The sequence below is a fragment of the Trifolium pratense genome, linkage group LG7 (assembly GCF_020283565.1).
Source record: "Trifolium pratense cultivar HEN17-A07 linkage group LG7, ARS_RC_1.1, whole genome shotgun sequence".
Lineage (NCBI taxonomy): Eukaryota > Viridiplantae > Streptophyta > Magnoliopsida > Fabales > Fabaceae > Trifolium > Trifolium pratense.
In genome coordinates this window covers 14,297,913-14,325,240 of record NC_060065.1, presented here as the reverse complement: position 1 = coordinate 14,325,240, position 27,328 = coordinate 14,297,913, and the positions used below count along the sequence as shown (strand labels likewise).

Sequence of the window (27,328 nt, the reverse complement as noted above, 5' to 3'; positions counted from 1 at the left end):
AACAACCACAATTAACACTTTTTTACTCTACACAACACATTGATAGTTTTTCTTCTTCATAGTTAGTTGATATTATCCAATCAGTTAATTAATGTCAATCACTTTAACGGAGGGTACCAAGTAACTTTCCAACGGAAATATCACAAAATATATAGGTATTAAAATAACTAACATTATTTATTTAGAAAAATCCAAAGCCACACAAATTAACAACTTTTTGAATTTTAATATTAAATTAAACACTAAATAAGTAAAATAATAATCAATGCAACAAATCTCTTTCGTTTTCATTTGATTTCATTTCATTTCTCTCTCTTGGTTCTGGTATTTCTTTTTTTCTTTCTTTCCTTCCTTTTTCCGCTCAGATCCTCTCAACTAGAAAGAGGGTTTGTGCTGCAACCTCTAGGGTTTTCCATCATCATTATCATCATCTCATTCTCGGAGCTTCGAATTTCTTTCCCCATTCGAAGCTTCGAGAAACATCATCAATCTATTTCCCAATTCCTACATTTTAGAAACCGAAAAAAGACAAAATAAAAACGGAGAACAATGACTCAGAAAATTCATCTCAATAAGGTTTTATTCTCTTTCTAATTCAAGAAATGGTTATGATATATAATTAAAATTGGGACATGGAATGGAAGGAAATGAAGAACTTTTTATTATTATGGAATTTTTCAGTTTTTTGTTTTTTTTCCTATTTTTTTAATTAGGTTTTATCAATCATTAAACTCTATTTTGTCATAATTATATATCATATAAATTATATCCAATAAAAATTTCGTTATATTGTCCCTTGAGCATAGCTCAGTTGGTGTCCCTTGAGCATAGCTTAGTTGGCAGGAGCATGACATGTGAAATTTTTAGCCACTAGGCTATCTGACAAAAATTTAGTTATATCCAATTGACTCACACATGAAACTTTATCATTAGAATGTTTACATGATATGGAGGCTATTCATGTTATTTTGTAATAATAATTTCCTAGTTTTCATGATTTAGAATTGAAATATACATTGTAGTCAATTATGATAAGTTTCTAGATAGTTTTTGTTTAGTAAATTTTGATGTGTTTTCCTCTTAGAACATTGTCTATGAGCTGACTGAATTGTACAGAACATGAAATTTTAGAGTTAATAACTTGCAGGATTCAAAAGAGTTGGAGTTTTTCACCGAGTATGGGGAAGCCAACAGATACAAGATTATTGAGATTGTTGGAAAGGGTAGTTATGGAGTTGTTTGTGCGGCAATTGACACGCACACCGGGGAAAAGGTCGCAATAAAGAAGATTCATGATGCCTTTGAGCATATCTCTGATGCGGTTAGAATCCTCCGTGAAGTTAAGTTGCTAAGACTTTTAAGACACCCTGATATTGTTGATATTAAGAGGATTATGTTGCCGCCTTCAAAGAGAGAGTTTAAAGATATTTATGTGGTCTTTGAGCTCATGGAGTCTGATCTCCATCAAGTCATCAAAGCTAATGATGATTTAACCCGTGATCACCATCAGTTTTTTCTTTATCAGATGCTACGTGCGTTAAAGTATATGCATTCGGGTATATGTCGATCTTTCCTTTTCGTTGTTTCGACTGGACAGTGGATATGAATGATTTTTGCTTTTTTTTTTTTTTTTATTACTGTAAAATTTGGCTTTAAATTACTTCTAAATAAGTTTATGTTTGGTTGCAGCTAATGTGTACCACAGAGATCTCAAGCCCAAGAATATTTTGGCAAATGCAAACTGCAAACTCAAAATCTGTGATTTTGGACTTGCAAGAGTTGCATTTAATGATGCCCCAACATCGATATTTTGGACGGTATGTAGTTTCATTTATACTTGCAAGAGAATGATATGCAATCAGTTGTAAGGTGGTTTTATCATCTTTATTTTGTTGCTTCTTGCAGGATTATGTTGCTACAAGATGGTATAGAGCCCCGGAGCTTTGTGGATCATTCTCTTCTAAGGTATTGACCTAGCTAGGTGTGTATATATCTAGTTCTTCTGTGACATGATACGAGTATTGCTTGTCTCGACCTATTTGGTATGGATCCATCAACATTTATAATAGAGAAACAATCAATTTTATTGATAATATTATCAAGATATGTAATACCATGGTTTTAAATTGCAGTCCGCATTCGCAATTGCGGCCGTAGTGTTGCTGATGTTGTAGCCTCTGCAACCGTGTCGCGCCGCAATTGCGGTGTGATTTTCATTCACGTGTATGACCGCAACGTAACCGCATTAGGAGCCTCTTCAGACGATTTCAGTCATTGTTTGTTCAAATTTTCTCACCAAAAAATAAAATTTATGAATCTCAAATCCTAATTTGCGTCATATATAATGAAAAAGCTTACTTTTAATAATATATCAACCGTGTATTTCAAGCACCTTCGAATCGGTACTTATGAATTAAACCGTGACTCTACAATGGTGGGTAAATAGTGCAGTGACATAGTGGTGTCATTTTATATAGCTTGTGAAAATTTAAAATGATTTCACGCTGCAATAGATGCATTGTGCGTCGTAGTAGCCGCAATGACCGCAATCGCATCCGCGACCACAATCGCAGTTTAAACATGGAGGAAACTAGATTTGAACAAGAAATTATAATTGAAATTTGAAATATATTTTTATTCAAAGAGGCAATCAAAGAATGTTGAAAGATCAATCGTGGAAATGTTCTTTGCTATTGCATTTATTTGTGTATGAAATGCCTTTGTGTGCTCTATAATAAACAGTAATACCTAGATTATAATAATAATTGTTCAGGGAAGACTATTGATTTCCCGGGAATGTTGATAATAAAAGTTGCTGGTTGTCCAGTAACACCTAGATTACAATAATAACTGTTATACAGGTAAATGTGCTGGTTGTCAGTTGATATGTCTGTTTCCTAGTATGGTTAGAATTTGTAATTTTCCTGTAAAATTCTGATATTATTGGCATTTTCTCTGCAGTACACACCTGCAATTGATATATGGAGCATTGGATGCATTTTTGCTGAGGTGCTGTTGGGAAAGCCATTGTTTCCTGGTAAAAGTGTCGTCCATCAGTTAGATTTGATTACTGACCTTCTTGGGACACCATTGCCTGAAACTATTGCAGGAGTAAGGACTTCTTTTACCATACTCATCTCTTTTATTTTATTTAATTTGTATGTAGTTGTTAATGTTTTTTAATTCCATGAAACTATATTCTTATTTAACTAGTATTCGATACATTCTTTGTAAATTTTGCAGGTTAGAAATGATAATGCAAGGAAGTACTTGTCGAGAATGCGGAAGAAATCTCCTGTGCCATTTGAACGAAAATTCCCAAATGCTGATCCATTGGCACTTCGCCTTTTGCAAAGGCTTTTAACATTTGATCCAAAGGATCGACCGACTGCCGAACAGGTATATTATATGTTTATCTATATTGTCATGTGGTACCCCAAGGCCCTATCTTTTTCTTGGTACATACCCCAAGGCCCTATCTATGTAGTATGTAGTACTCCCTCTCGACTCGTATAAGCAAAAAACAACTAATTGCTGATTACCCTTTGGCTTCATTTAATTTTCTATGTGAACATCTCTCATGACAATAAATATTAAATGTGGTAAAGTGAATTATAGTTTTTTATTTTATTTTATATTTGAATCTACCAAATATGACTTGTTTTCTGTTTACATTTAAGTTCAGAGGGAGTATCTATTTAAGTGTTTTACAAGAACCATCCTTGAAAAGTTGTCTCTTTATTTATTAATATAACTGACACTGACATAATCCATTCTTCCTGTTTTTATGGCAGGCACTAGCTGATCCTTACTTCAAGGGCTTGGCAAAAGTTGAGAGAGAACCTTCATGTAAGCCAATCTCAAAATTGGAATTTGAGTTTGAGAGGAGACGGATAACAAAAGAAGATGTTAGGGAGCTAATGTATCGGGAAATACTGGAATATCATCCTCAATTGCTCAAAGAATACATGAATGGAATTGAAGGCGCCAATTTCCTCTATCCTAGGTCAATATACACTTCTATTGATTGTATTTTATCCCTGTTTCCGTTTTTGCTGATGTTATTATCGATGCATGTATGTATAATGAATGTTTATATGCAATGCATATTATTTACGCATATATGCTCCTTGCAGTGCAATTGATCAATTAAGAAAGCAATTTGCTCATCTTGAGGAAAATGATGGTAAAAGTGGACCAGTGCTTCCGACCGAAAGAAAGCATGTTTCGCTTCCACGGTAAGATCAACCAGAATCAAACTCGGAGGCCTTTCCCTTTGTTGTATTTAACATGCTGGTTATTGATATTTTGATTACAGGTTTTATGTCAGAATGTTGTAGATAACTATTCCAAGTGGTTATGTTAATATAATCATTCCTCTTTTGTAGGTCCACTGTTCACTCTAGTTCAATTCTTCCAAGTTATCAGCCAACCTTTGTTTTGCATGAGAACAAGAAAATGGTAGAAGAGACGTCTAAGGGTTTGAGAGCAGTAGTTGAAAATTCTGGATATCAAATAATAGGTGTACAACCTCCACCACGAGTGCCAGGTATACGAGTTTAAGCTAAAATATGGTATTTGTCTGCCTATTGAGGAGGGAGGACTGCATGAATAATTTAATTGACGCAATAAAATTACATAGAAGGAGGATATGTAATCTTCCTCCAATAACCAAGAAATTTGACTAAAAAGAAAGTAAAATGAACAACATTTGCTCAGAAAAGCTCATCATTCCCTCTGCAATCTTTTATCCTCCCCATTTGCAGATTGATTTAGGGCTGTTTATACATATTTTTCCTATCAAATATGATAATTATTATGTTATTTATAATATTTCAATGGTCTTTGATGATCCGACACTCTTTTGGACCATACTATACTCACAGTATCCAACCCCCACTCCAAGATATGTTTTTCTCATAGAACTAAATGAATAATGGTCCCATGAGAGAAAAATCTTTTGAAAGAGTACGCTTATACAGTCCAGCCATAGACACCACACTTCTGTGGGAAAAAACTACACTTTGAAAGGTCTTAACAATCCTTTTTCCTTTCAAAAAACAAGTGGTTGGAAAGATAGATCATGTTCTTAATATGATCAAAAAACTAACTAATAAGAAACACCACGAGGCAAATTCTTCCAAGATGGCAAATTCTTAACAAGTCATGTTCTTAACATGACTTGTTATGAATCTTCACTTAACAACAAATGTTTATTCATCAACAGATGAAATTACTCACTTTAGTGTTTGGATTAAAGATGGCCTGAAGATATGTTTATAAGTTGGGTCTAACTCAACCCAACAAAACCGACTTCTAAGGTGAAGATTGCCCCCACTTATAAACATATCTTCACTTTACAAGTTAGTTTTGTAATGTTGAGTTAGGCCCAACCCATATTTTAATATGGTATTAGAGCCTCCTGTAAGATCCGTTGGGCCACATGCTATGATGTTTACGCTATTGGGCCACCCACAATTTATATCCACGCAAGCAGCCCAATAGTGTTGGGCGGTCAGGGGGAGTGTTAAGACTAAGAGTCCCAAAATCCTAAGACTGTTAAACTAGAACAGTAAACTAGATTATAGACATGAAGTTACTGAATTGCTCGCTTTAGTGTAGACAGATCCATTTATTGGTTGTGCAAGATGAAGTTCAATATGATACCACTTCGATGTTATTTATAGTGTTGTTTTCTGTCTATATTTAACATTGCTAAACTGTTTTTCTTTTGTTGCCACAGCTAAGCCAGGCAGAGTTGTTGGCCCAGTTCTACACTATGAATATGCAAGAATCTTTAACGAACCAAGGGTAGTTTGCCAAAATACTACTCAAGCAGTCTCGAGTCACGATGTCTTTAGAACCCATCCCCTAAACCATAAGACTACATCAGATATACACAAGGACTTTTCACAAGGCAAAAATGAATTCCCATCCCAACAATCCGACTTACAAGCCAAACCAACCACCTATTTGAACAATAACCCATACTGCCGGCAAAGCAATAACAGTAACCTAAATGGTATTGTAACAGCTTATGATGCCAAATTGATGCGGGCACAATCTCACCTTGGTGTAGTTGATGCTGCAGCAGTAGCGGTTGCCGCTCACAGTCACAGGTATTCAAGGAGTATTCAGTACAGTTTGTCCTAGGCTTGGAGACCATCATGAGTGTGAAAGCTACTATGCTTTATAGCCCCGGATTGGAGGGATGGAGGTTTAGTAACTTTAGATGGGTTTAGGTTTTCACTTTTTTTACTTTTGAATGATCACCATCCTTGTAATTATATGTACAATATTCAATTGATTAATAAAGAAAATTCATTGTCTCTCTCTGATTCTTGTTTCAAGGATTATTACTAAGAACAACGGGGGAATGAAAAGACTTGTGATTCCTTTCATCCATAAAAGAAACCTTGAATCTCATGAGCCTAGGTTGTTAAGTGGCTTCAGGTCTCCTCAAAGAGACTAGTTGCCGAGTCAAACTGTCTAAGTTTTATCTCCCACAAGACTATATTATACTTCTTTGCCTAGATTTGATTCATAAATTTTTGTTGTACAGGCTAAGACTTGTAACATCTGCAAGAGATAACATTGGTAACTTAGCATATATCAGTTTCCTGCTGTGAGAAAATTACTGATGATATGACTTAGACTTTGAGTGTGGGTTTTTAATTAGCTCAAATTTGATTTGATGAGATCAAACTCTGTTCGAATAGGCTTGACTTGCTAACTTTGTGGCTGCCTGCTAGATTCTTTGATGGCAGAGAATATAGATCTCATCTCACTGTTTTACATCGAGGAATCCCAAGCAAAATATCACAGGTAAAATGTAAATTTTTTTCCTTGTCCATTTTTCTGTTTTACTTTTCTCTTTAATTTTAAGTTGCATTGAATAGTATCCCATAGATTGATTGTATTAGATCGATTGTGCTCCTTTATTGTCTGTTTTAAATATGATTAGACTGGTTACTGGTACTCTTGTTTAATCTATTAGTTTTGTATGTTAAGAAAAAAGGTTACAGATAAGTATGAACAAATTATGTGTTTGATCTTTCAATAGATGAATAAGAAAGGGAAAAGGAAGAAGATGAAATTTTCTTATTTAGGGATTTTAAATTTTTATTCAGGGAATAAGTTGTCCCCAAATATATTTGTTGCATGATCTAAATTCCTAAATTTTCTTATTCAGCCTTCTTTTCCATATTTGGTTTGGGTTGTTTTCACATTGATCTATTTTAAATGGCTAGTGTCATTGTCCACCTTTCATTCATTGTTTCGTCACATTTTAGGAAACTCTGTTGCCACTTGAATGACTAAGGATGCGACTTTCACCACCCTTTTCTGCTGTCTACTATTTTATCTTTGGACGATTCTTTCATTTTATTTTTTTGGTTTAGAGATCTTAATGTAGGGAGTATGAATCCCAGTCCCACGTTGATCTCCACAGTCTGGGGAAATGGTGACTCGAAGCATCCTCTAAGAGTAGCAGTCCAAAAATTTGAGTTGCACAAATCTAGAATTAAATTTGGGGGGTTTTGTAGAGGAAGAGTTCTTTGATGATAGTTTTGTGGCCAAATATATAGTCCATATTGGCACGAAAATAGGAGAGAAAATAGTAGCTCAAATATCTAACTTGTTTGAGGAGATATATATAGCAGAAGATCGATGGACTGGTTTTTGTATGGGAATGCCGAAGGTTGCCAAAAATGAAGATATTAGGTGGTTTGTGTTGTGTTTTGGGATGAAGTAGATACTTTAGATTAATATGACACATTGCTAATTTTGATTGATGTCCCTCGCTTAAGTACGCGTACCCAACAAAATTAATGAGGTACTAAAGATTGTTAGTAAGTATTATGCTGAGAGTGGAGATCGAACACTTGACATCCTTATCACTTTACTTTCGTATGTCCACAACCCTATCCACAAAATCAACCCCTACCAAAGAATCTACATAAATTAAATAAAATGGCAACAACTTCTCCTTAGTGTAAAAAAAAAACACATTAACGATTGAAGTTTTATTCCTATGACATACATGTAATTCTCTCTTTTTGTCATGATAACTAAAATGAACGATAGCTCCATATTTATTGGTAAACAAGAAAACAACAAAAGTACATTAACAAACCACATAAATATAAACTTTCACCATCCAAATTATTCTTTCTGGAATACAATTGGAAGGGCACCACCATCGAGGGCCAATAGAATCTTCCCATTCTCACGAATAACACCGACAGTCCCACATTCAAACTTACAAGTTGAGCACACCTTTGTAGGGCACCATTGGATGTTATACACACCAACTGTTTGTGTTTGCACAATTCTAAAGAAGTTACCATATGATCCAACTGTACTATCATCTCTTCCGGTGATAATCAGCCTCCTTCCACTCGTAGCGTCCTTCTCACCCAATCTCCATTGTGTTGATTGCGCACAACTTGAAGAAGCATCAAATGTTACTCTCAAGTCTCTATTAAGCCTCACTTCGTCATCATCATGATGGGGAGCAAAAGGAATGAATGTCACAGGCAAACCATGTGCAACCTCAGCATTGCCAAGACCAACATTTAGAGGGCATGGTGCATTTCCGGTGACGAAAGTAGCACCTCCTCCATTGCCTGTGATAGCAGGCCTGATGAAGTAATCCTCATCATCCTCAACGGGTTCACCACTTGTGTCGATGACAAACTGAGCTATTGACGTTGTTGCCATCAAAAGCCACACGTGAGCAAGGATGAATATGGTGAAGGATATAGTTGACATGGTTAATTAATTATCGATTATGTAATAACTTGCTTTCTCAAACTGAAAGGCTATATAAGTGTACTAAGAGGTTTTGTGTTTTTGCTGTTGGTTGGCAGATAAGGTGTATATATATAGGACTGATCATGTTACCATGCAATGTACAGAATGATTGATGAATGATAAAAAGTCCAATTAATTAATTACATGAATTTTCTAATTACTAGCTTGCTTGCTTTGTAACTTCTACGAGGACAAATTAACGAATCAATCCTCCGCGAGAATGGATAAATAAAAGTAGGAAAATGCTAACAAATGTCTTCAGATAATAGAGTTTAATTGTCATGTACTCTAGGATAAAGTTGCACTGTCAACCAATAACATCTATGTTTTTCTATTACATCATCCTATTTTATATCACTTTCTTTTTTGAAGTAATTTTTTATATCACTTTCTTCATATTGAATGATTGTGTAAAACTATTTTACAATGTGAGTAGTGCATTTCCATTAAATTCAATTTATTTATAAAGTTCTTATAATGTAAATTGAAATGTTTAATTTGTAAGTAAATAATTTTTTAAAGAGTGTCCCCTTTATATTGTTGTGACTTTGGCATCTCTTGTGCCTCCTTTAATTAATTTTATTTTATTTGGCTTTTCCTAAAAAAAATAATATTATAGGCTAATACTTTGTTTTAATCGTACGATCTTGATTGGGTGGAAGTGTTGAATTTTTTTTCCTAGTTTAAATCGTCCAATTAATGAATAATATTATATGTAGTTGCGTACTGAGACCAAATTACACAAGCAGGCTAAATTACTTTTGTCTCTTTCACTAAATTAATAAATAATTATAGGCAAAATTACATCAAAGGTCCTTTATTTTATTTTTTTGTAACACTTTGGTCCTTTATCTTTTTTTTGTAACACTTTGATCCTTTATCTTTTTTTTGTAACACTTTGGTCCTTTATTTTTTTTATTTGTAACACTTTAGTCCTTTTTTTTGGTAACATTTTGTCCTTTATCTTATTTATTTATAAAAAAATAAAGCACCAAAGTGGATGGTGAGATTGGTCCTTTGGATTAGTCGGTCCTAGGACCAAATACCAAGTCTTAAAAAAGAAAAAATTACCAAAGTGTTACAAAAGAAAAGATAAAGGACCAAAGTGTTACAAAAAGAAACGATAAATGACCAAAATGTTACAAAAAAAAGATAAAGGACCAAAGTGTTACAAAAAAATAAGATAAAGGACCTGCAGTGTAATTTTGCCATAATTATATAAACAAATGTTTGTTGCATATGAGGTAGGATCCTCTCCATTTCCCATTATTTCCATTTCCTCCATTATTATATAGGTTTGGGAATATAAATGAAAAAATGTGAAGAAAAAAAATTGCATAATCATAATTATATTTTCTGCCATGTCATTTCACATAACTCCATTTTTTAATATGACATGGAAGGTTGAACCATTCTTATTAGTGGTCAGTGTAAAATTAATTTACATCGATAGAACGTGTCCTTTAAATTCTTAAAAATATTGTTTTTTTTTTGGCTGAAAAATAAAAATATTGGAAAAACGAAACTAGTTAATTAAGAAAACAAATATAATAAAAACATCATGAAATTTTTGTGGTCAAATGCTTAAAAATATAAAAAAAAATATTTTCAATATATTTTTTATTTTATTTTCCTAACTAGTGCCTTAGAGCATCTCCAACGGTTTTTCTCATATAACCTATGTTGAGTTTCATGTAGAACTAATAAATGGTCCCTTCAATGTTACGTTATATTTTCTGCAACTTGGACTAGTATGGATGACCATACCATGTGAACTCTATTACACTTTGACCATCCTTGTCACCGTATGCTCAGCTCAACCATGAGTTTCACCTTCAGCATACTCAGCTCGAGCAGGAGCTCTTTCTTTTGCTTGTTCAGCTCAGTCCAACCTTCAGCATTCCCAACTCAGCTCGACCATGAGCTCCACCGTCAGCATACTCAGCTCAGCTCAAGCAAAAGTTCTTCCTTCTGCATGCCCATCTCAACCCAACCTTTAACATGCCCAGCTCAGCTAACCATAAGTTTCATCTTCAGCTCGGCCTTGAACTTCACCTTTAGCATGCACAACTCAACTCGACCATGAGCTCCTCCTTCAGCAAGCCAAACTCAACTCGACCATGAGCTCCACCTTAAACATATCCAACTCAGCTTAACCATGTACTCCACCTTCAACATGCGTAGCTCAACTCCACCATGATTGAATAGTGTGTGTCATTTATAAAATACTCTTAACATCAATTTTCAAGCAATTAGGCCAAATATGACCTAGGAATAATGAGTACATGGCACTAATATAATATAATTATTATAGTCATTTCTTACTCTAATTTGCTTAAGCTATTCTCAATAGTGATTTTCTTTATAAGATTTCAATCTTTCCGTAACCAAATATTTATGTAAACGGCAAATGATTCCAGTTATATCAATTTTAAAACCATAATAATATATGACATTGTAACCAACTAACACAAAATTATATTTTGAAAGAAGTGTTCTTCATTTTGATGGAACTATATAAGGGATCGACAAAGCTTGTATTAAATAGGTGCTAATACAACAGATTTAAATTCATCAATCACATACATTTTAATCACTTCGTCTAATTGGTGCATAATGCAGGAAGAAGCAAAAAGGTACATTTTTTTTTTATTTAATTGAAGTGTTTGTATAATTTTTTTTAAAAAAAGAAACTTTATAACAACATATAGTTGATTTTTACTTTAATGAAATTTGTTCAGGTATGCTGTTGTGACAGGAGCAAATAAGGGAATTGGTTATGGGATATGTAAGAAATTGGCTTCAAGTGGTGTTATGGTTTTATTAACAGCTAGAAATGAAGAGAGGGGATTGAAAGCTATAGAAAGACTGAAAAAAGAGTTTGATCTCTCTGACTTTGTGATTTTTCATCAGCTTGATGTGGATGACCCTGCTAGTGTTGCAACCTTAGTTTCTTTCATTAAAACCATGTTTGGGAAACTTGATATCTTGGTATGAATTCTTCATAGTTTCTAACTTTTATTAACAAACAAAATTTGATGTATTTTATCAAATTGGTCCAGATTACACGGTTCAGTGGGCCGAATACTAGTGGTGGAAAAAAAAATGATGTATTTTTAGTTAAAAAAATGATGTTTTTGAAGCATCGACACAATTATGGACACCAAACACGACACTCACACTGAAACATAGAAACCAATAATATCTTTAGAAAATTAAATTATTGAATATAACCACATGTGTCATTATCGTGTTGGTGTCAAATATGTTTTTAATTTGAAGTGTCAGTCCTATATATTTTTAAATTATTGTTTATTGATATTCGGAAAAGAAAAAAAAAATTGTTGTTTAATCTTTAATGATGATTATTGTGACATTATTTAATGACTTATGCACCTTGAATTGGGTATGAAGGAAAGAGTCATCCAAACTAAAGAACAAAAAATATATAAATTATCACCATTTTCATATTTATGTAGGTGAATAATGCAGCTGTTACTGGGGGCAAATTATTAAATGGTGATGCTCTACTTAGAAAGGTTTCTTTGCTTCCCTTCCAATTATTACAAAAAATAATATAATTACTTTGTCTAAATTGTAGTATTTGTTAGCTCTATATATGATGGAGGACTAATATGTGAATAATACAATATTAATTTATTGTAGAGAAATGGAGAAGAAAATGATTGGAAAGAAGTAGGGTATGAAACATATGATTTAGGTGAAAAATGTTTGAAAACAAACTTCTATGGTGTAGAAAGAGGAACTGAAGCTCTTGTTCCCCTTCTCAGGCTATCTAGTTCTCCAACAATTGTCAACATTTCCTCCAGAGCAGGACTCTTGAAGGTACATCTCTTTTGCAAAAAACTATAATTTTTAGAAAATATATTAGTTTTTTTTGTAGAGACACGAGACGATCCAAATCTCAAATCTGATTCATTATTTCGCTCTAATAAATGTGTTATTATTTTTTTTTTTTATATGATTATTTCAGAATATATCAAATGAGTGGGCTAGAACAGTGTTTAGTGACATTGACAACCTAACAAAGGAAAAAATAGATGATGTGCTTAAAGACTATGAGAAAGATTACAAAGAAGGATCACTAGATATCAAAGGTTGGCCAACTTTTGCTTCTGCTTATACAATGTCAAAAGCAGCTTTAAATGCTTACACAAGGATAATGGCCAAGAAATATCCACATTTTCACATAAACTCTGTTTGCCCTGGCTTTGTAAAGACTGATATGAATCATAATACTGGAAACTTAAGCATTGATGAAGGTGTTGAAACTCCTGTCATGTTAGCACTTTTGCCAAATGATGGTCCTTCTGGCTGTTTCTTTACCAAGGGTGAAGTTATACCCTTTTAATCATTAATTAATTATCCAAATAGTGTTATTATTTTCTAGGAATGAAGTTGTGCACCCTTTTGATAAGAAATATGTTATGTATTGAAGAGAATAAATATTGAATATGGTCATATTCATGTTAGGATATCAAGTTTGAACTTTCAACAACAAAAAAATGCTTCAATTTGTTTGTAATAGTAGTGGTGATTGGTGACTACCTATAGTGAACATTATTAATTTGAGAAATCTGTGTTTTGAGTGATATTTATATATTTTTTTTTTTATAATCAGAGTGATATTTATATTAGTACCAAGTCCCACGTTGATATTAATACCATAACTCTACAGTTTTTTTTTTTCATACACATAAGTAGTCAGGATTTGAACCCGTGACCACCTTTTAAGGGGCCCAAGATCCAATGTCTTGTTCTAATCTCAAGTCCAAATCAATTTGTGTTTGAAACATTCTCTGCTTTAAATCTTGTGTGAGCCCTCTTAATTTTGTACACTGTAAAAAGGGATCTCGTTGTATTGACGAATGTGAATATTGTTTATAAACTATCGGTCTGAGTTCCCAAACAATTGAGAATTTGTAATGTACCGGAAGAAGTATGAAGTGGCACAGTAGGCCACTTGGTACAAGATACAACATAAAACTTATACAATATAGCTTAATCAATAATAAAAAATGTTGAAGTACATAACTAATATACCATATGTGACAAGAACATGAACTTGCATTCTGCTAATAAATTCTCTCTGCCGTAGATACAGGTCGTAAAAAAACGACAATAACTGTAATGTTATCTTTGCTGCCACGTTCCCCAGCTTCAGTAGCCAACCTCTTAGAGCACATGCCAGCCTCTTTAACAGTGTCTTTTATTATATTTATCACATCCAAACTGCTCATCACATCCCACAGACCATCGCTAGCCATCACCTGAATCAACCATTTTATTAATAACCGAATCAACATGATATAAACTGGAAAAAGTTGGACAATAACAAGCTCCATAGTGATATGAGAATGGTGCATATAAACAAGAGGTAGGCTAGTAAACCTAATAAGTGCCATTGGAAATTTTGAGAATACAACTTATCTAAAGATTCAATGTATATAACAAACTTCATGCAAACAACGGTATGTATGTAGCTTAAAAATCCTCACCAGAAATTCATCCTCTGCACATAAGGTGTTTTCGGTTATCTCGGGTTCTGCAGTTACAGCAGGCTTCAGATCATCGTCTCCAATAGAACGAGTTACCTGTGTAAAGTAACAGTCAATTTTACTTGAACGAAATAAATGGTAAAAAGCTCGAATCATCATTAGTATCACTGTCAGCACCTGCTCAATATATTATATTAAGCCACGATCATTTGAGAGTGAGGTTAAATCAAAAGGGACAATTAAGACTTAGGGAGGAAAATATGGATTCTTTCAGAAAAATAAATATAGTGATTGTATTATCGTGTGAATGAGAGTGAATACACGAGTACCTTATTTATAATATATGTACCTGTAAGAAGAGTGCTAGCAACACTTTCTTTTGAACACTCTCTAACACTCACTCTCTAATTGTGTGAAACTCATGTGGGTCTCACAACTTTATGTGCGACCTATTTCCAAAGTGAGGGACTCGCATTGATTTCAATCAATTAGAAAGTGAGTGTTATAGAGAGTGTTGAAAAGAGAGTGTTCGTGTTCCTAGCACATCTCATATCTGTAATATATTATAATGTTGGCTTTCAGCTTCACGCATTCTAAACTTCTAGAATATAGTGTTTGTATTATCTAGTGAATTAGAGTGTTTAATATTGCTAGAATATTTTGTAACTGTTTTTGTGTTCTTGTATTTGTTAGTTGCAACTGGAGTAGTGGTTAGATCACATTACTATAAAATGTTGTACACCACTAAGTGAATCATATTCTTAAATAACAAATCACATATATCAAACACTCTGAAATTCTCTCTCGAGAAAATCAAGCCGATCGGGTTCCAATTTCATAAATGCATGTAGAAGAAACATATCCCAGAGTTTGAAAAGATGTGAAATAAACCAGTATGAACAAACCTGAAGTGCTGGAAGACCAACTCTCCAGGTATCAACTTGCCAGTGTACTTGGCCCCCGTGACGAATAACACGCTCTCTCTCTTGAAGACAGCTTGCAACATGATCCTAATAATAATAATAAGATTTCAGTAGTTGAAAAAACAAATCAAACAAAAGGACTAAATTAAAGACACTGTTGCATTATTAATAATTAGCGAACAGTTTATAGAAATTTGCAGCAGCTCACCTTACTCAGAGCAATGGGATTACCAGCACGACATAAGATTGCCCGACAATCGCCACTGTTAGCAACAAATAGCTTGTTCCCACTTACAATAGCAGCAATTGCTGTACAACCAGGATGCCAGTCCTTCTGGATACATCTGTTGGATTTGCGATAGGAATCAAGCTCTTTTCTGAAGGCAGTATCTGTTCTAAGGAATGCTTCCACTAGCACATTAGCAGGACTGCACTTAAATATTAAATAACTAATTAACTTTTGAGATAAGAGGAAAAGAATAGTAAGGCCAAGGAAGGGGGCACCGAGAGTGCAATATACCTTCCTGTAAAACCTAAAGTTTGCAAAACTGCTGGTACGGCTCTAGAAGAAAACTCAGCAGCTGCTGCGCCTGCATAAGTAACAATCATACTTAGTAAGCTATATAAATGTCACATTAAAAGCCACTAGGGTTTGGTCTAGTGATGAGGGGTTTGGGTAGTATGTATGAGGTCCTGGGTTCGATCCTCTACTCCATTGTAAACCAAAAAAATGTCATATTAGAAATGATCTGGTGTTAGAGTATGTTTTCGCAGTGTTTGGTTTAGCTTGCTTAATTGTCCCTATCTTTCAATTAAATTACAACTGAATACTGACCTGTCATTTCTAGTTTGTACTTTGTCAATTTGTTGGTTATTGGTTAACCATTAGAGTTGGTTAGTCCTGATATAAATATCAGGATATATAACAGTGTAATTAGTTTTCTCAGAAACAACAACATATCCAGTTTCTCTCATTTTTCTTTCCATCACTTTCTAGCACATTATTATGATATTTGAGGACAAACATAACTTAAAAATTGCTTTTGATGTTCCCCCAAAAATAAGGCTATAAATCTCCTAGTAATGTATCCTATTGAGAGACAATGAGACATGTCCATAGATATTACACTTACACGGAGAGAATAACAACACCAAAGCTCACTAGGAGAAATACATTCATCTAAATCAAACTGACCAATTTTTTGAAACAAAGAGAGGTGAATTGGACCACTTGAGTTGCCTATACTATCACAAATAATTAAGTTCCTTCATATCCTAAGAAGTAGGATACACAGGTGCATGTAACTAAATTGAAAGAGTTTTGTAGTACATGAATACTATTTCAAATTATTTTTTATTATCCACAACTTTTCAACATGCTGGGAACTGCATTTTTCTGATAAATTAATGGCTCAGCAATGCATAACAAAACGAAAGCATTACAATGTACAAGATAATTATTTCCACATTGTAGTACTACTTCAGATATATTACTTCTTAACTTTGAATGAACAAAAAATTTAGATACTTAATATATCAACAATATGTACCTCTGTGGCCATCAAAGATACCAAAAGCATAGACATCCTTTTCGTTGCAAACATGGGGTAGAATAAAATGTGTGTCCTCCATAGTCTCCCTTCTCCCGCAAGTAGCATAAGATCCCCAAGACAATGTTGGACGGTATGCTGAAAGCTCATCATAAGACTCACACCATGTTCTTGAACCAGAATCAGTTGAACTAGAGGTATTCCTGGCCAAAAGTTCACCTTGAGTAGACCAGCTAATACTCTCTTGATAACTCTTGTCGACAAGTTGGTCGACAGGCAAGTTACAAGCTCTAATATGCATATCTTCCACCTTCATTACTTTCCTTTGTTCCATAATAAAATCAAGTTCCTTGACAATATCATCAAAGGAAGGTCTGCTTTTAGGATTAGCATCCCAGCATTTCTGTATCATCGATATTAATCTTGATGGTATACCCAACTCCTCGCTAGCAAGGACCGGTCGTAATCCATCAGAAACAACAGCTGCTGTTAGTTGTTGCTCAGTATAGTTCATCTCAAGTACTGTGTGAGCCTGTCATGAGGAAACATTGATCGATATCACTTCTACAAATTTTGAAAAAGAAATTTTGATATGGCCAAACAATATTTTCCTAAAGCTCGTTTAGTTGTATATGCGACAATAGTTTGACTTTATGCAAAATTGAATATTCAGATTGGCAAGCCAGGGTCCCTTTAAGGAAGGTGAAATATTAAAAATTTTAGAAAAGGTTTTTCAGTCTCTAAGACTCTACATGCCATTAAAATAAAAATCATACTTCATCTCATGTATAGAAGCAGTTAATAATGTTTTGCAGTCAAGCAATAAGTTCAAATTACCCAACAAACAAAAAGGATAGGCTGACCTGTGCTTCTGCACGAAGATCAGTATATGGCACAACACCAGTAAGGAGTTCACTGCAATGTATCCAACAAAGGTTTTTAATTCACAAAACAGAACATAAATTAAATATTTCCAAGAGGAGACTTGATAGAGAAGAGAAGAACAATTTTGTTATGGTACTTTATTACAACAGAAAAGACTAATATGTTTATAAAAACGGAACCATGATATAATGGTTGAATTGTTCATGGAAACAAATACATAGAGCACGCCTTCTGGAATAACTAGGTAGCCTTGCAATAATAATTTCCATAAAAAGTTGTCTTGATTAAGTTTCTCTGTGCACGAATATCATTGTTGTTAAATAGCAGCCAAGGCGGCAAATGGCGTATTTTATGCCATCCACCGTAAGCAATTTCTGAAGCGCCTTGCACTCCCACATTTATATGACAGAATTTTGGCTGTCCACCATAAACCGTCTTCTACCCTTCACAACAATGATGAATATTCTCTATTTGAAAAATGAAGAAACAAAAGATGCGGATGATAGTCCATCCACTGTTTTGCTAGACTTATCTCTGCTTTCAAAAGAAAGATGGAGGAAATATCTTCGTAAATTCCAAATCTACTGATGCATAAAACTGTTGCAACTAGTTCCTCTTATGGCATACCATTAACAACGTCAGACATTCAATGACATTATCCTCACTCAATTTTCCTTGAACCTACAAGAAATATGAATGGAAGAAAAAAATCTCATTCTTACTTGATTGATATCCCAAAACTATATACATCTGACTTTTCTGTGTGTAACTCCTTTCGTAATATTTCAGGTGCCATGTAAACAAGTGTTCCAACCATGTTCTTTTTGTGAAAACCACCGGTAGGTTTTCCAGAAGATTTCCAATTCTCAAGAGAAACTCCCTTAATATCACTCTTGTATTCTGCCAAACCAAAATCTGTGAGGTGTGGACAGAGATTGATGTCAAGCTGCATCGGAGATACATTAAATTAGTAAGGTAATGTATGCTACATCAATGTTGAAGAAAGTATTAAATAACAAGAGAAACAAAAGATATGGGAGACATTTACAAGAATATTTTCTGGTTTCACATCTCTATGCAGAATCCCGAGGTTATGCAGATATTGCAAGGCCTTTGCTGGAAAAATAAAGTACAAGGAAACAGGAAAAACTGTCAATCACTGTATTTTCTTTTACTCTGATAAGCTTTCAATCACGTTACATGCTTAATTTCCATAGTTTCGCTACATGATTGAAGTTGTAAAACACAATGGTTAAAAATGTTGAAAACAAAAATTCCTAGTCGATATAATATTTCGAAAATTTGCAAATTTTTTATTTGGGCAGTTGAACTTTTATGACCATCTTGGTTAACTAATATTCCAAATCCTTCTATATGTAAATGAACATTTGTTTAGTCCAAAAAATACAAAATTCTTGCTATATTGGTGAAAGATGTACTCATTTATCAAGATTCTTAGAATCTGGGCTTAGGGGCCTTACTAATCCCTACAAAATTGGCTTCTAAGGTGAGGACCGGAAACTACCAAAGCAGTATAAGAACTACTAACTAATGTTGTAATAATTAATGTGACTAGGAAAGGACCAAAATTAAGGCGGCTATCCGACAAAGATGATGATATCTGTTAAAATCAAAATCATATATACCTTGATTTGACCAGAGAACACTACAGTTTAGCTAATATGTAGGTAAAAGTTTAACTAGGTAAAGTAATTATGACATGATATTTCAATAATGCAACTACTCTATACAAGTTGAAATCACAAATATACCTAACTGCATTGTTATCATAAGCGCGTCATTGACAGTGGGGGCCCATTCTTCCACGTGTAACTTGTGGCCGAGATTGGAAGATTCATATAACTTGAAGAAAAACATATAATTGGGTGGTTTTGCATGGGCGGCAATTAGTGTTGCTATTCCAGGGTGATTTAGCTTGCTACATTTATTTAAGAAAAAAGAAAAAAAGTCAACCTGAAACAATGCAAATAAAATGCATTGTTTCTTTAGCATATAAAAAAAATGCAGGAAAATAGCAAATTTCATTAGTTGAAGTGTGTTAACAATATGAATTCACAAGAAAAGAAGTATAGAGTTCCAATAGAATGCAAATTACTGAATACTTACTTGATACAAAAGACTAAGGGTCTGTTTTGATAAACATCTCATTATGCAGCTTATAGCATAAACGCTTATCAAGATAAGCGCTGTATAAGCTTGCATAAGCTTCTTTTTTTTTTATATCATAAGTTAAAATAAAGATAAATTGTTTTTACATATGCTACAAGCTGTTTTCGTAAGGTATATTGAAGAACTTATGAAAATAAGCTAAAATAAACTTGTGAAAATTGTCATAAGTTGTTTTCATAAGTTCTCCCAAACAATGTCACAAAATTTATACCAGTAGATAAGCTCAAATATGTCAATCCAAACATACCGTTTGTACTACTAGACAGAATAAAAAATCAAGAACAAATTATAATAAAAACAAACAATATAAAATCTAATCTTAAGAAATACTATTACTCTATATGATATTTTGTAATTTTCTAAGAAATTTAGTCCCTAAAAATAAATAGAGTAAATGAAGCATTTAAAGTATATGAAAAGATGTGATTTAGAGGAGAAAGAGACAAACCACAACAATTGCAACTGTTTATGGAAGTCATTGATGTGTTGAGAAAGTGACAAAATAGGTTTTTTGACAGCAACCTTGTCTCCATTCAAAGTGCCTTCATAAACAACACTCTCAGCACCTGTGAAACAACACTCTCAATTATTGGTTAGAGTCCAAGAAATTGGGAAGTGAAAGATTAATAAATAAAAATAAATAAAAAAACCTCGGGCAATAGGGGAGAGAAGAGAATAAGAGGAAGGAGGGAGATGGAGAGGAATAGAGGAACTGCTGCAGCAACCTCTGATGCACGTGTTAGGTTCCACAATCTTCATCCCCATTCTTCTTCTTCTTCTTCTTCTTCTTTGAGTTGAGCTCGATATAATATATAACTATCTCTATGTATGTAATGTATCTCGTCTGTTTTGTTTTGCCTGGAAATTTCGTGTTGGTTGGTGTCCTGCTCCGTATAATACGGATGTTCCACCCAGTTAGAATCTATAAAACCAAATGAACCGACTTATTCATTTTTTTTTTATATATATATTTTTGTCAAAATAATTCATTTACTTTTTTTTGGTTTTTATCCTCTGGTTCCTAGGGGAAGGGGGCCCTAGTAGTCCAGAGTTCGGGGCGAGTTCTGACATTAAGTGGTTTCAGTCCTCTCCCAAACCAAATGTAATTGCGGGGATCGAACCGCGGTCCTTCCTACCAAGTTCAGCACCAATCACCACTGAACCAACTAACATTGGTAAATAATTCATTTACTTTTATCTCAAATAAAACATTTATGTAATTCTTGAAAAAAAAAACATTTATAGAGTTATTTTAGTTTATATAAAACCGAAATTTGATAAAATATAAATAAAAAAAATGAATTTTATTATTTAAATAATTAATAGAAATTAGAAATTTATCTTTAGAAAAGTTATAAAAAAATTAAAATATGAATATTAATATAAATTTTTAAAAATTAATTTTCTTTCAATGGTAGTTTGATCATATATATTATATATATTAAACATTGAAATTATTTATTTAATAGTATCAATGAATTTTTTCTAAAAAAATTACCTGGAATTATTTAATTTTTTTTAGTTTTTTTGTTAATTTATTAAATTTTAAAATATTAAATTCCAATTTAAAAATAATATAATATATATTTCTTATGTGTGTACCAAATACATGAAACAATCTTCTTGTTGAACCATGGATGAATTATGACGCTTTCCCTCAATTGATGATAGAATAGTGGTCTTAACACTAATCTATGCTGATGCTGCATATGCTCTCAAAAAATTGATCCTATTATGGTTTCTGTATAGATAGATAATCAACAAGTTTCATTTCTGGTTAATGTAGACAATTGCTCTTTTGGTTTTTCTGCAATCTATGCATCAACCAACTACATTATTACTACAAGACTTCTTTGGCATGCTCGCTCTACCACAGATCCAACTTACCTTGGTGCCTTATTGGGAACTTTAATACTTTATCATATCATAGGTGGTCAAGAGCACAATGGAACTCATCAACCAGCAAGGCAACCTCCTATGCTTGTTTTTTAGATTGGAGTAGTGAGGAGGCTAACAATTTGATTCATTTACCAACCAGAGGGACTCAATTCACATGATCTATTGGTACGAGAGGTTCTAGATTCACTTGGAAGAGGTTGGATATGGCTATATATGCAATCATCAATGGATATATATATATATATATATATATATATATATATATATATATATATATATATATATATATATCTGTGTGTGTGTGTGTGTGTGTGTGTGTGTGTGTGTGTGTGTTCTTCTATTTGATCAAGCCCAGGTCTGGCCTTTATTCTTTACAATGCAAACTCAATCATCTCATTCCAAAATCTCCAAATGTTGATTTAGTGGTTCAATTCAATTTTTTTTTTTTACAATAGCAAATTCAACTCATTTCATTAATCAAATAACTTTCAATACAACGAGGAACCGATTCGAAAATACAGCAACTAGTCCTAGAATAAGCCACCCTAGCAGAGTATGAGCGACTATATTTGCTTGACGTACACGCCTAACAAACTTTACCTCAAGGATACATAAACTCACAACACTACTAATTAATAATTATTCTTTCTCAAACACAACTGGGAGGGCACTACCATCCAGGGCCAACAAAAACTTTTCATTCTCAAGAAGAAAACCAACTGTGCCACATTCAAATCTACAATTGGGGCATACCTCTGTAGGACACCACTGAATATTATACCTACCTGCAATTTGTGTCTCTACAATCCTAAAAAAGTTACCATATGATCCAATTGTACCATCATCTCTCCCAGTGGTAATCAACCTTCTTCCACTCCTTATGTCTTTCTCATCCAACCTCCATTCAGTTGATGACTTCACACAACTTGAAGAAGCTTGGAATATCACTCTCAAGTCTCTGTTAAGCCGCACATTGTCATCGTCATGATGGGGAGCAAAAGGAATGAATTTCACAGACAAACTATGTTGTGGAAAGTGAGTGTTCTCAAGACCAAGGTGTAAAGGGCATGATCCATTTCTGTTGACTAAAGTGAAACGTCCTACTCCATTGTTTGTGATAACAGGCCTGATGAAGTATTCTTCGTCGCCTTCAATGGGTTCGCGGTTTGTGTCGAGGACAAATTGAGCTATTGATGTTGTGGTCATAAAGAGACACACATGAACAAGAATACTGAGAGATCCGATAGACAATCTCATTGACATGGTTGATTATTATTTCTTATTTTGTAACAGTTGATGTGTTTGTTTCATGTTACTATGCAAGCTATATATAGAATTTTGATTCCTCTGGTGATGTAGAAAAGTTCAAACAGGACATTAAATTTGTCATTGCTTTCTTTGTAGTTTCTGTTTGTTTTTTATGCAACTTTGATTGTAGTTTCTGTTTTTTTGTAAGTATTTTTTATATTTTATAAAATTGTTCTTACAAAAATTCCACATGGATATCCATTTTCTGGTACACCCACGACATATGATTAATCATGGGAAAAAATGGACCAAATACAACATTCCATGAATCTAAAAAATAAATTTCTTATAATAAGGATCGGATGGAGTACAATTTAGTCTATTTTAGCAAAAATAAATATTTTTTTATAACAATTAACTTTAAATCACTATTTTATACCAAAATAATTTTGAGTCATCATTTAAGAAATTCATTTTCAATTTTTTGGAAATTTTATTATTAATTATATTATTTTGGAATATAAAATTTAATTTAAAGTGTTTTTTAAAATTGACTTTAGTAATTTATCCAATTTTTTTTTATAGTTTTATAGTTTATGTCATCGTTTAGAATTACAGCTTAATGATGTGAATATAAAAATATGAAAACATATGTATCAAAGGAGAAAAATATAGGTTTTAATATAAGGGGGATGAATAAAATTTAGGGTCTGTTTGGTTCGGGAGTTTTGGAGAGGAGGGGAGGTGAGAGAATATTTAAAAAAAATTGTGTTTGGCTCAATTTTTAAGAAGGGAGAGGAGCAAAATCCCTCCAAATACCACTTTTTGTTTCCTCTCAAATTGGGGAAATTTGGAGGGGAGGGGAGGGAATGAAAGATTTGATGTTTACAATTTTATTACAATTCCTAAATTATCCTCAATTTTATTTTAAAATTCCAAAATTATCCTTTTTAAAGATGATTAAAATTAGGTTATCTCTATTATTGTTTCCCTACAAATTGCTTTCGTCCTGGGTGAATTTTTTGGAAATCTGTTTGCTAGAACCTTTTGATTTTTTTACCTGGTACTAATTATTTACGTGTTTTTGCTAGTATTGCTAGTATTGTTTATCATCTTCTATTTGTATTTTTTTTTTGTGAAACAACTTGTATTTTTATTCACTCCTTGGTATAGGAGTATTGTTTCATACTTTTCATTGTTTCGTTTACTTATTATGTATGAATGGCAATGGGGCGGGGACGAATTTTCCCCTCCCCAAACTCAAACCCATAACGTTTGGGTTTCCCAAAATTCATCCCAAATTTGAACGAGGATAAAAATGATAACTCTAAACTCATATCCAACGGGGATCGGGTATCCCCATCGGGTTTCGGGTATCCCCATTACGCATCTTTCCACATGAATTTATATTGTATTTTAGTATTTTTTTATTAAAAAAAAAGGGTAAAATGTCCAAAATTATTTTCTCTCAACAATATTTTTTTAAATAAAGAAAAAAAATAAAGAAAATGGTTTGTTTAATACTCAAATTAAAAATAAATATATGAATATAATTTAAAATATTGTTTAAGCGTTTCTAATTTAAAAAAGGTGAAATCTAATTTTTATTATAAGCGGGGCGGGTTCGGGGTAAGTATCAATGTACCCATTACCCACCTCAAACCCATATTTTGAAATCGGGGAAAACCCAAAACCGAACTCAAACTTAGTCAACCCGGATTTATTGAATATTGTTCATCTTGATCGATCTCAATAACATATCAAATGATTTTAGATTTTTGTAAAAATTAATATGGATGATCTATACGATATAAGCTTTCAATCCAACGATGGATTTTGTAAAATTTGTATTCGTTAAAGTGTTATTGAGCGGTGTAACATAACATTACTCAAATGTTACACCGGTATAATTTGATCCCTCCCCTATATATATATATATATTATTAATAAATTATATTTTAAAATAGATCATTTTTTTGAAGCAATTAAAATAGATCATTAATAAGAAAAAAAATACCTTAATTCGCGCTTCAGGATTCTTGTTTGCCATCAGAAACTCAACGACGGTGGAATTCAGTGCAACAATGTGGCCAAAAAGAAGAAGCTCTTACTTGTCCATCTGTCATTGTAACTTCTGTAGGATATAGCGACATCCCCGAGCCCTAGTAGCATCAAAGAAATTTCCAACGAGAAACTGGAATAGTTCTTTTGGTCTCATTTGTTTTGAAACCATAAAAAAAAAACATTGATTAATTAAGCCATCATCAAGCAACAAAAAATAGAGAAGATGGGGATCAAACAAAAAGCAAAACACACAGAGAAGATGGTGATTGAGCCATCATTAAACAACAACAATACTGCTGGATCTACTATACCTTTGACAGCTAGAGAGTATAGTAGTTTGGAGTGAAACTGGAATTTGAGGAAAAGTGGAAAAAAGAAAGATTATTGGAGGGACAGTTTTAGTTGGAAAGATAGTTTGAGACTTTGAGGAAACATAGAGTATTAATCATAAGCCGGTTATATATCAAAGCCACCCGCAGACCATTTGGATCGGTGTTTGGTCGGGTTACTTTTGTCCAGCCCATATCGGTTTCATTGTTAATTTTATCAATTCATCATTTATCTTCTTTCCCTATTTTCACTCAACTTCATCCTCACATATCCTACGTCATCTCTTATTTTCTTTTAAACAATAAACTATCTTTTGTTGTTAAGAGATGATGAATGGATATGTGAAGATAAAGTTGATTGAAAATAAATAGAGAGATTAGACAAATGATGAATTGATAAAATTAACAATGAAACCGTGGGCTGAACAAAAGTAACCCGCACAAACATCGATCCAAATGGCCCGCGGGTGATTTTGATATATGACCGGCTTATTAGTACTCTATGTTTCCTTCTCAAACTATTTTTCCAACTAAGACGGTCTCTCCAACTATCTTTCTTTTCCATTTTTTCACAAATTTTAGTTTCACTCCAACCACTGTTCTCTCGGATTAGCTGCCAAAGGTATAGTAGATCCAACAGTATGTTTTTCGTTTGATGATAGCCCAATCCCCATCTTCTTTGTGTGTTTTGGTTTTTGTTTGATGGCTCAATCCCCATCTATTTTTTTGTTGTTTGATGATGCCTTAATTAATTGATGATTTTTGTTTTTTTATGGTTTCAGAAGAAATGGGATTAAAAGAACGCTTCCATTTTCTTGTACGAAATTTCTCTGAAGCTACTAGGGTTCGGAGATGTTGCTATATCCTACGAAAGTTACAAAGACAGATGAACAAGCAAGAGCTTCTTCTTTCCGGTCGCATTGTTGCACTGGAATCCACTGTCGTTGAGTTTGAAGCGGATGGAAAAATGCAATGGCGCAATGCGCTCGCCAGACAGTAAAGTCGTCACCGAAGTTTTAATTTTGGAAAGGATAACGTCGATAAACCCCTTAGAGCACAGGAACAAGGTCATCGCGACCAAATTCCGAGTTCGAGAGTCGGTTATGCAAGGGAAGGTATTAGCGCGTAGTTATGTATTAGTTTTATGTTTGTTTCCCTTATTATTATGAAAAGTGCTGCAAAGAGTAAAAAAAAAAAAAAAAAAGAGAGAGAGTCAACTTTTTTGACAAAAGAAAGAGAGATAATTTAAAAACCAAAAATGGGTTTTTTATCAGTGTGTTTGACAAGTGTGATATCTTGCTCCTACATATCTTCTGGTGCAATGGAAAAATTCAAAGCTACGTAGTTCTCGGTAAAAATACTTGTGGGTTGGTTGATTTTATTTATTTATGAAAATGTTTTGGTCGTATTTGGGCGAAAAAGTTTGTTTGATTGAACTCGCGTCTGGGCGATGGTATCCGTTTGAGAAAAAAGAATTAAGTGCACAATGGGCGCAAAGAAAATAAAGTTTGATAGGCTGAGATTGATTTTAAACGGAGGATGATATTCGACTGAAAGCGAAGTGTCTACTTCGTCTCCGAAAATTCGGGGAAGCGTCAGGTGTCTATATAATTTTCCTTTCTCACTCGCAAAAAGTTTTATTATATTTTTGTTTTATTGAGAATTTAATCGAAAGACGAATACTTTGAACGTGATCTAGACAGAGATCTTGCGTTCCGCATTCAGGGAAGCGTCGAACGTCTACCCAATTTTTCCTTTTTCGGTCGATTAACTCTTAATATTTATTTTTTTATTTTTTTTATTACAACTTTCAGTGCCCTTTGGAAGCACAAAAAAAAGGAAAAAAAGTTGCTACTTTTTTCTTTTTAAAGTTACTTGGTTAAATTGTACAACTTGTATTCTAATAA

General features: G+C 33.4%; 5 protein-coding genes across 5 annotated transcripts; 2 read left to right on the top strand and 3 right to left on the bottom strand.

Annotated features, from left to right (window-relative positions):
- Nucleotides 1–237: 237 nt before the first annotated feature.
- Nucleotides 238–6,338, top strand: LOC123897266 (mitogen-activated protein kinase 19). The gene is made up of 10 exons (XM_045947835.1): nucleotides 238–576; nucleotides 1,148–1,556; nucleotides 1,690–1,817; nucleotides 1,906–1,965; nucleotides 2,962–3,111; nucleotides 3,244–3,399; nucleotides 3,795–4,006; nucleotides 4,137–4,238; nucleotides 4,389–4,549; nucleotides 5,744–6,338. The coding sequence occupies exons 1-10, from the start codon at nucleotides 550–552 to the stop codon at nucleotides 6,151–6,153; spliced, it is 1,815 nt and encodes a 604-aa protein (XP_045803791.1). The 5' UTR covers nucleotides 238–549; the 3' UTR covers nucleotides 6,154–6,338.
- A 1,711-nt stretch (nucleotides 6,339–8,049) lies between these two features.
- Nucleotides 8,050–8,833, bottom strand: LOC123897267 (kunitz type trypsin inhibitor 104-like). The gene has a single exon (XM_045947836.1). The coding sequence runs from the start codon at nucleotides 8,770–8,772 to the stop codon at nucleotides 8,164–8,166; it is 609 nt and encodes a 202-aa protein (XP_045803792.1). The 5' UTR covers nucleotides 8,773–8,833; the 3' UTR covers nucleotides 8,050–8,163.
- A 2,383-nt stretch (nucleotides 8,834–11,216) lies between these two features.
- Nucleotides 11,217–13,362, top strand: LOC123898792 ((+)-neomenthol dehydrogenase-like). Its single transcript, XM_045949803.1, has 5 exons — nucleotides 11,217–11,450; nucleotides 11,556–11,805; nucleotides 12,294–12,353; nucleotides 12,481–12,660; nucleotides 12,809–13,362. Exons 1-5 carry the CDS (start codon nucleotides 11,431–11,433, stop codon nucleotides 13,184–13,186), a joined length of 888 nt encoding a protein of 295 aa, XP_045805759.1. The 5' UTR covers nucleotides 11,217–11,430; the 3' UTR covers nucleotides 13,187–13,362.
- A 332-nt stretch (nucleotides 13,363–13,694) lies between these two features.
- LOC123897792 (protein kinase and PP2C-like domain-containing protein) lies at nucleotides 13,695–20,859 on the bottom strand. Its single transcript, XM_045948575.1, has 12 exons — nucleotides 20,532–20,859; nucleotides 20,330–20,447; nucleotides 19,464–19,630; nucleotides 18,740–18,807; nucleotides 18,414–18,637; nucleotides 17,670–17,721; nucleotides 16,807–17,338; nucleotides 15,777–15,846; nucleotides 15,465–15,684; nucleotides 15,239–15,343; nucleotides 14,334–14,429; nucleotides 13,695–14,105 (listed from the first exon to the last, which is right to left on the bottom strand). The coding sequence occupies exons 1-12, from the start codon at nucleotides 20,644–20,646 to the stop codon at nucleotides 13,911–13,913; spliced, it is 1,962 nt and encodes a 653-aa protein (XP_045804531.1). The 5' UTR covers nucleotides 20,647–20,859; the 3' UTR covers nucleotides 13,695–13,910.
- A 1,418-nt stretch (nucleotides 20,860–22,277) lies between these two features.
- Nucleotides 22,278–23,113, bottom strand: LOC123898911 (kunitz type trypsin inhibitor 106-like). Its single transcript, XM_045949948.1, has one exon. The coding sequence runs from the start codon at nucleotides 23,041–23,043 to the stop codon at nucleotides 22,420–22,422; it is 624 nt and encodes a 207-aa protein (XP_045805904.1). The 5' UTR covers nucleotides 23,044–23,113; the 3' UTR covers nucleotides 22,278–22,419.
- Nucleotides 23,114–27,328: the final 4,215 nt, after the last annotated feature.

Excerpts from the sequence above, each read along its gene's own strand:
- LOC123897792 (XM_045948575.1), bottom strand. The coding sequence starts at position 20,646 with ATGGGGATGAAGATTGTGGAACCTAACACGTGCATCAGAGGTTGCTGC. Across the intron at positions 17,722-18,413 it reads AGTTTTGGGATATCAATCAA|TGAACTCCTTACTGGTGTTG; the intron begins GTAAGAATGAGA and ends GATACATTGCAG. Across the intron at positions 17,339-17,669 it reads ATCTTCGTGCAGAAGCACAG|GCTCACACAGTACTTGAGAT; the intron begins GTCAGCCTATCC and ends TCCTCATGACAG.
- LOC123898911 (XM_045949948.1), bottom strand. The coding sequence starts at position 23,043 with ATGTCAATGAGATTGTCTATCGGATCTCTCAGTATTCTTGTTCATGTG.
- LOC123898792 (XM_045949803.1), top strand. The coding sequence starts at position 11,431 with ATGCAGGAAGAAGCAAAAAG. Across the intron at positions 11,806-12,293 it reads TTGGGAAACTTGATATCTTG|GTGAATAATGCAGCTGTTAC; the intron begins GTATGAATTCTT and ends ATATTTATGTAG. Across the intron at positions 12,354-12,480 it reads GTGATGCTCTACTTAGAAAG|AGAAATGGAGAAGAAAATGA; the intron begins GTTTCTTTGCTT and ends AATTTATTGTAG.
- LOC123897266 (XM_045947835.1), top strand. The coding sequence starts at position 550 with ATGACTCAGAAAATTCATCTCAATAAG. Across the intron at positions 577-1,147 it reads AGAAAATTCATCTCAATAAG|GATTCAAAAGAGTTGGAGTT; the intron begins GTTTTATTCTCT and ends AATAACTTGCAG. Across the intron at positions 4,239-4,388 it reads AAGCATGTTTCGCTTCCACG|GTCCACTGTTCACTCTAGTT; the intron begins GTAAGATCAACC and ends CCTCTTTTGTAG.
- LOC123897267 (XM_045947836.1), bottom strand. The coding sequence starts at position 8,772 with ATGTCAACTATATCCTTCACCATATTCATCCTTGCTCACGTGTGGCTT.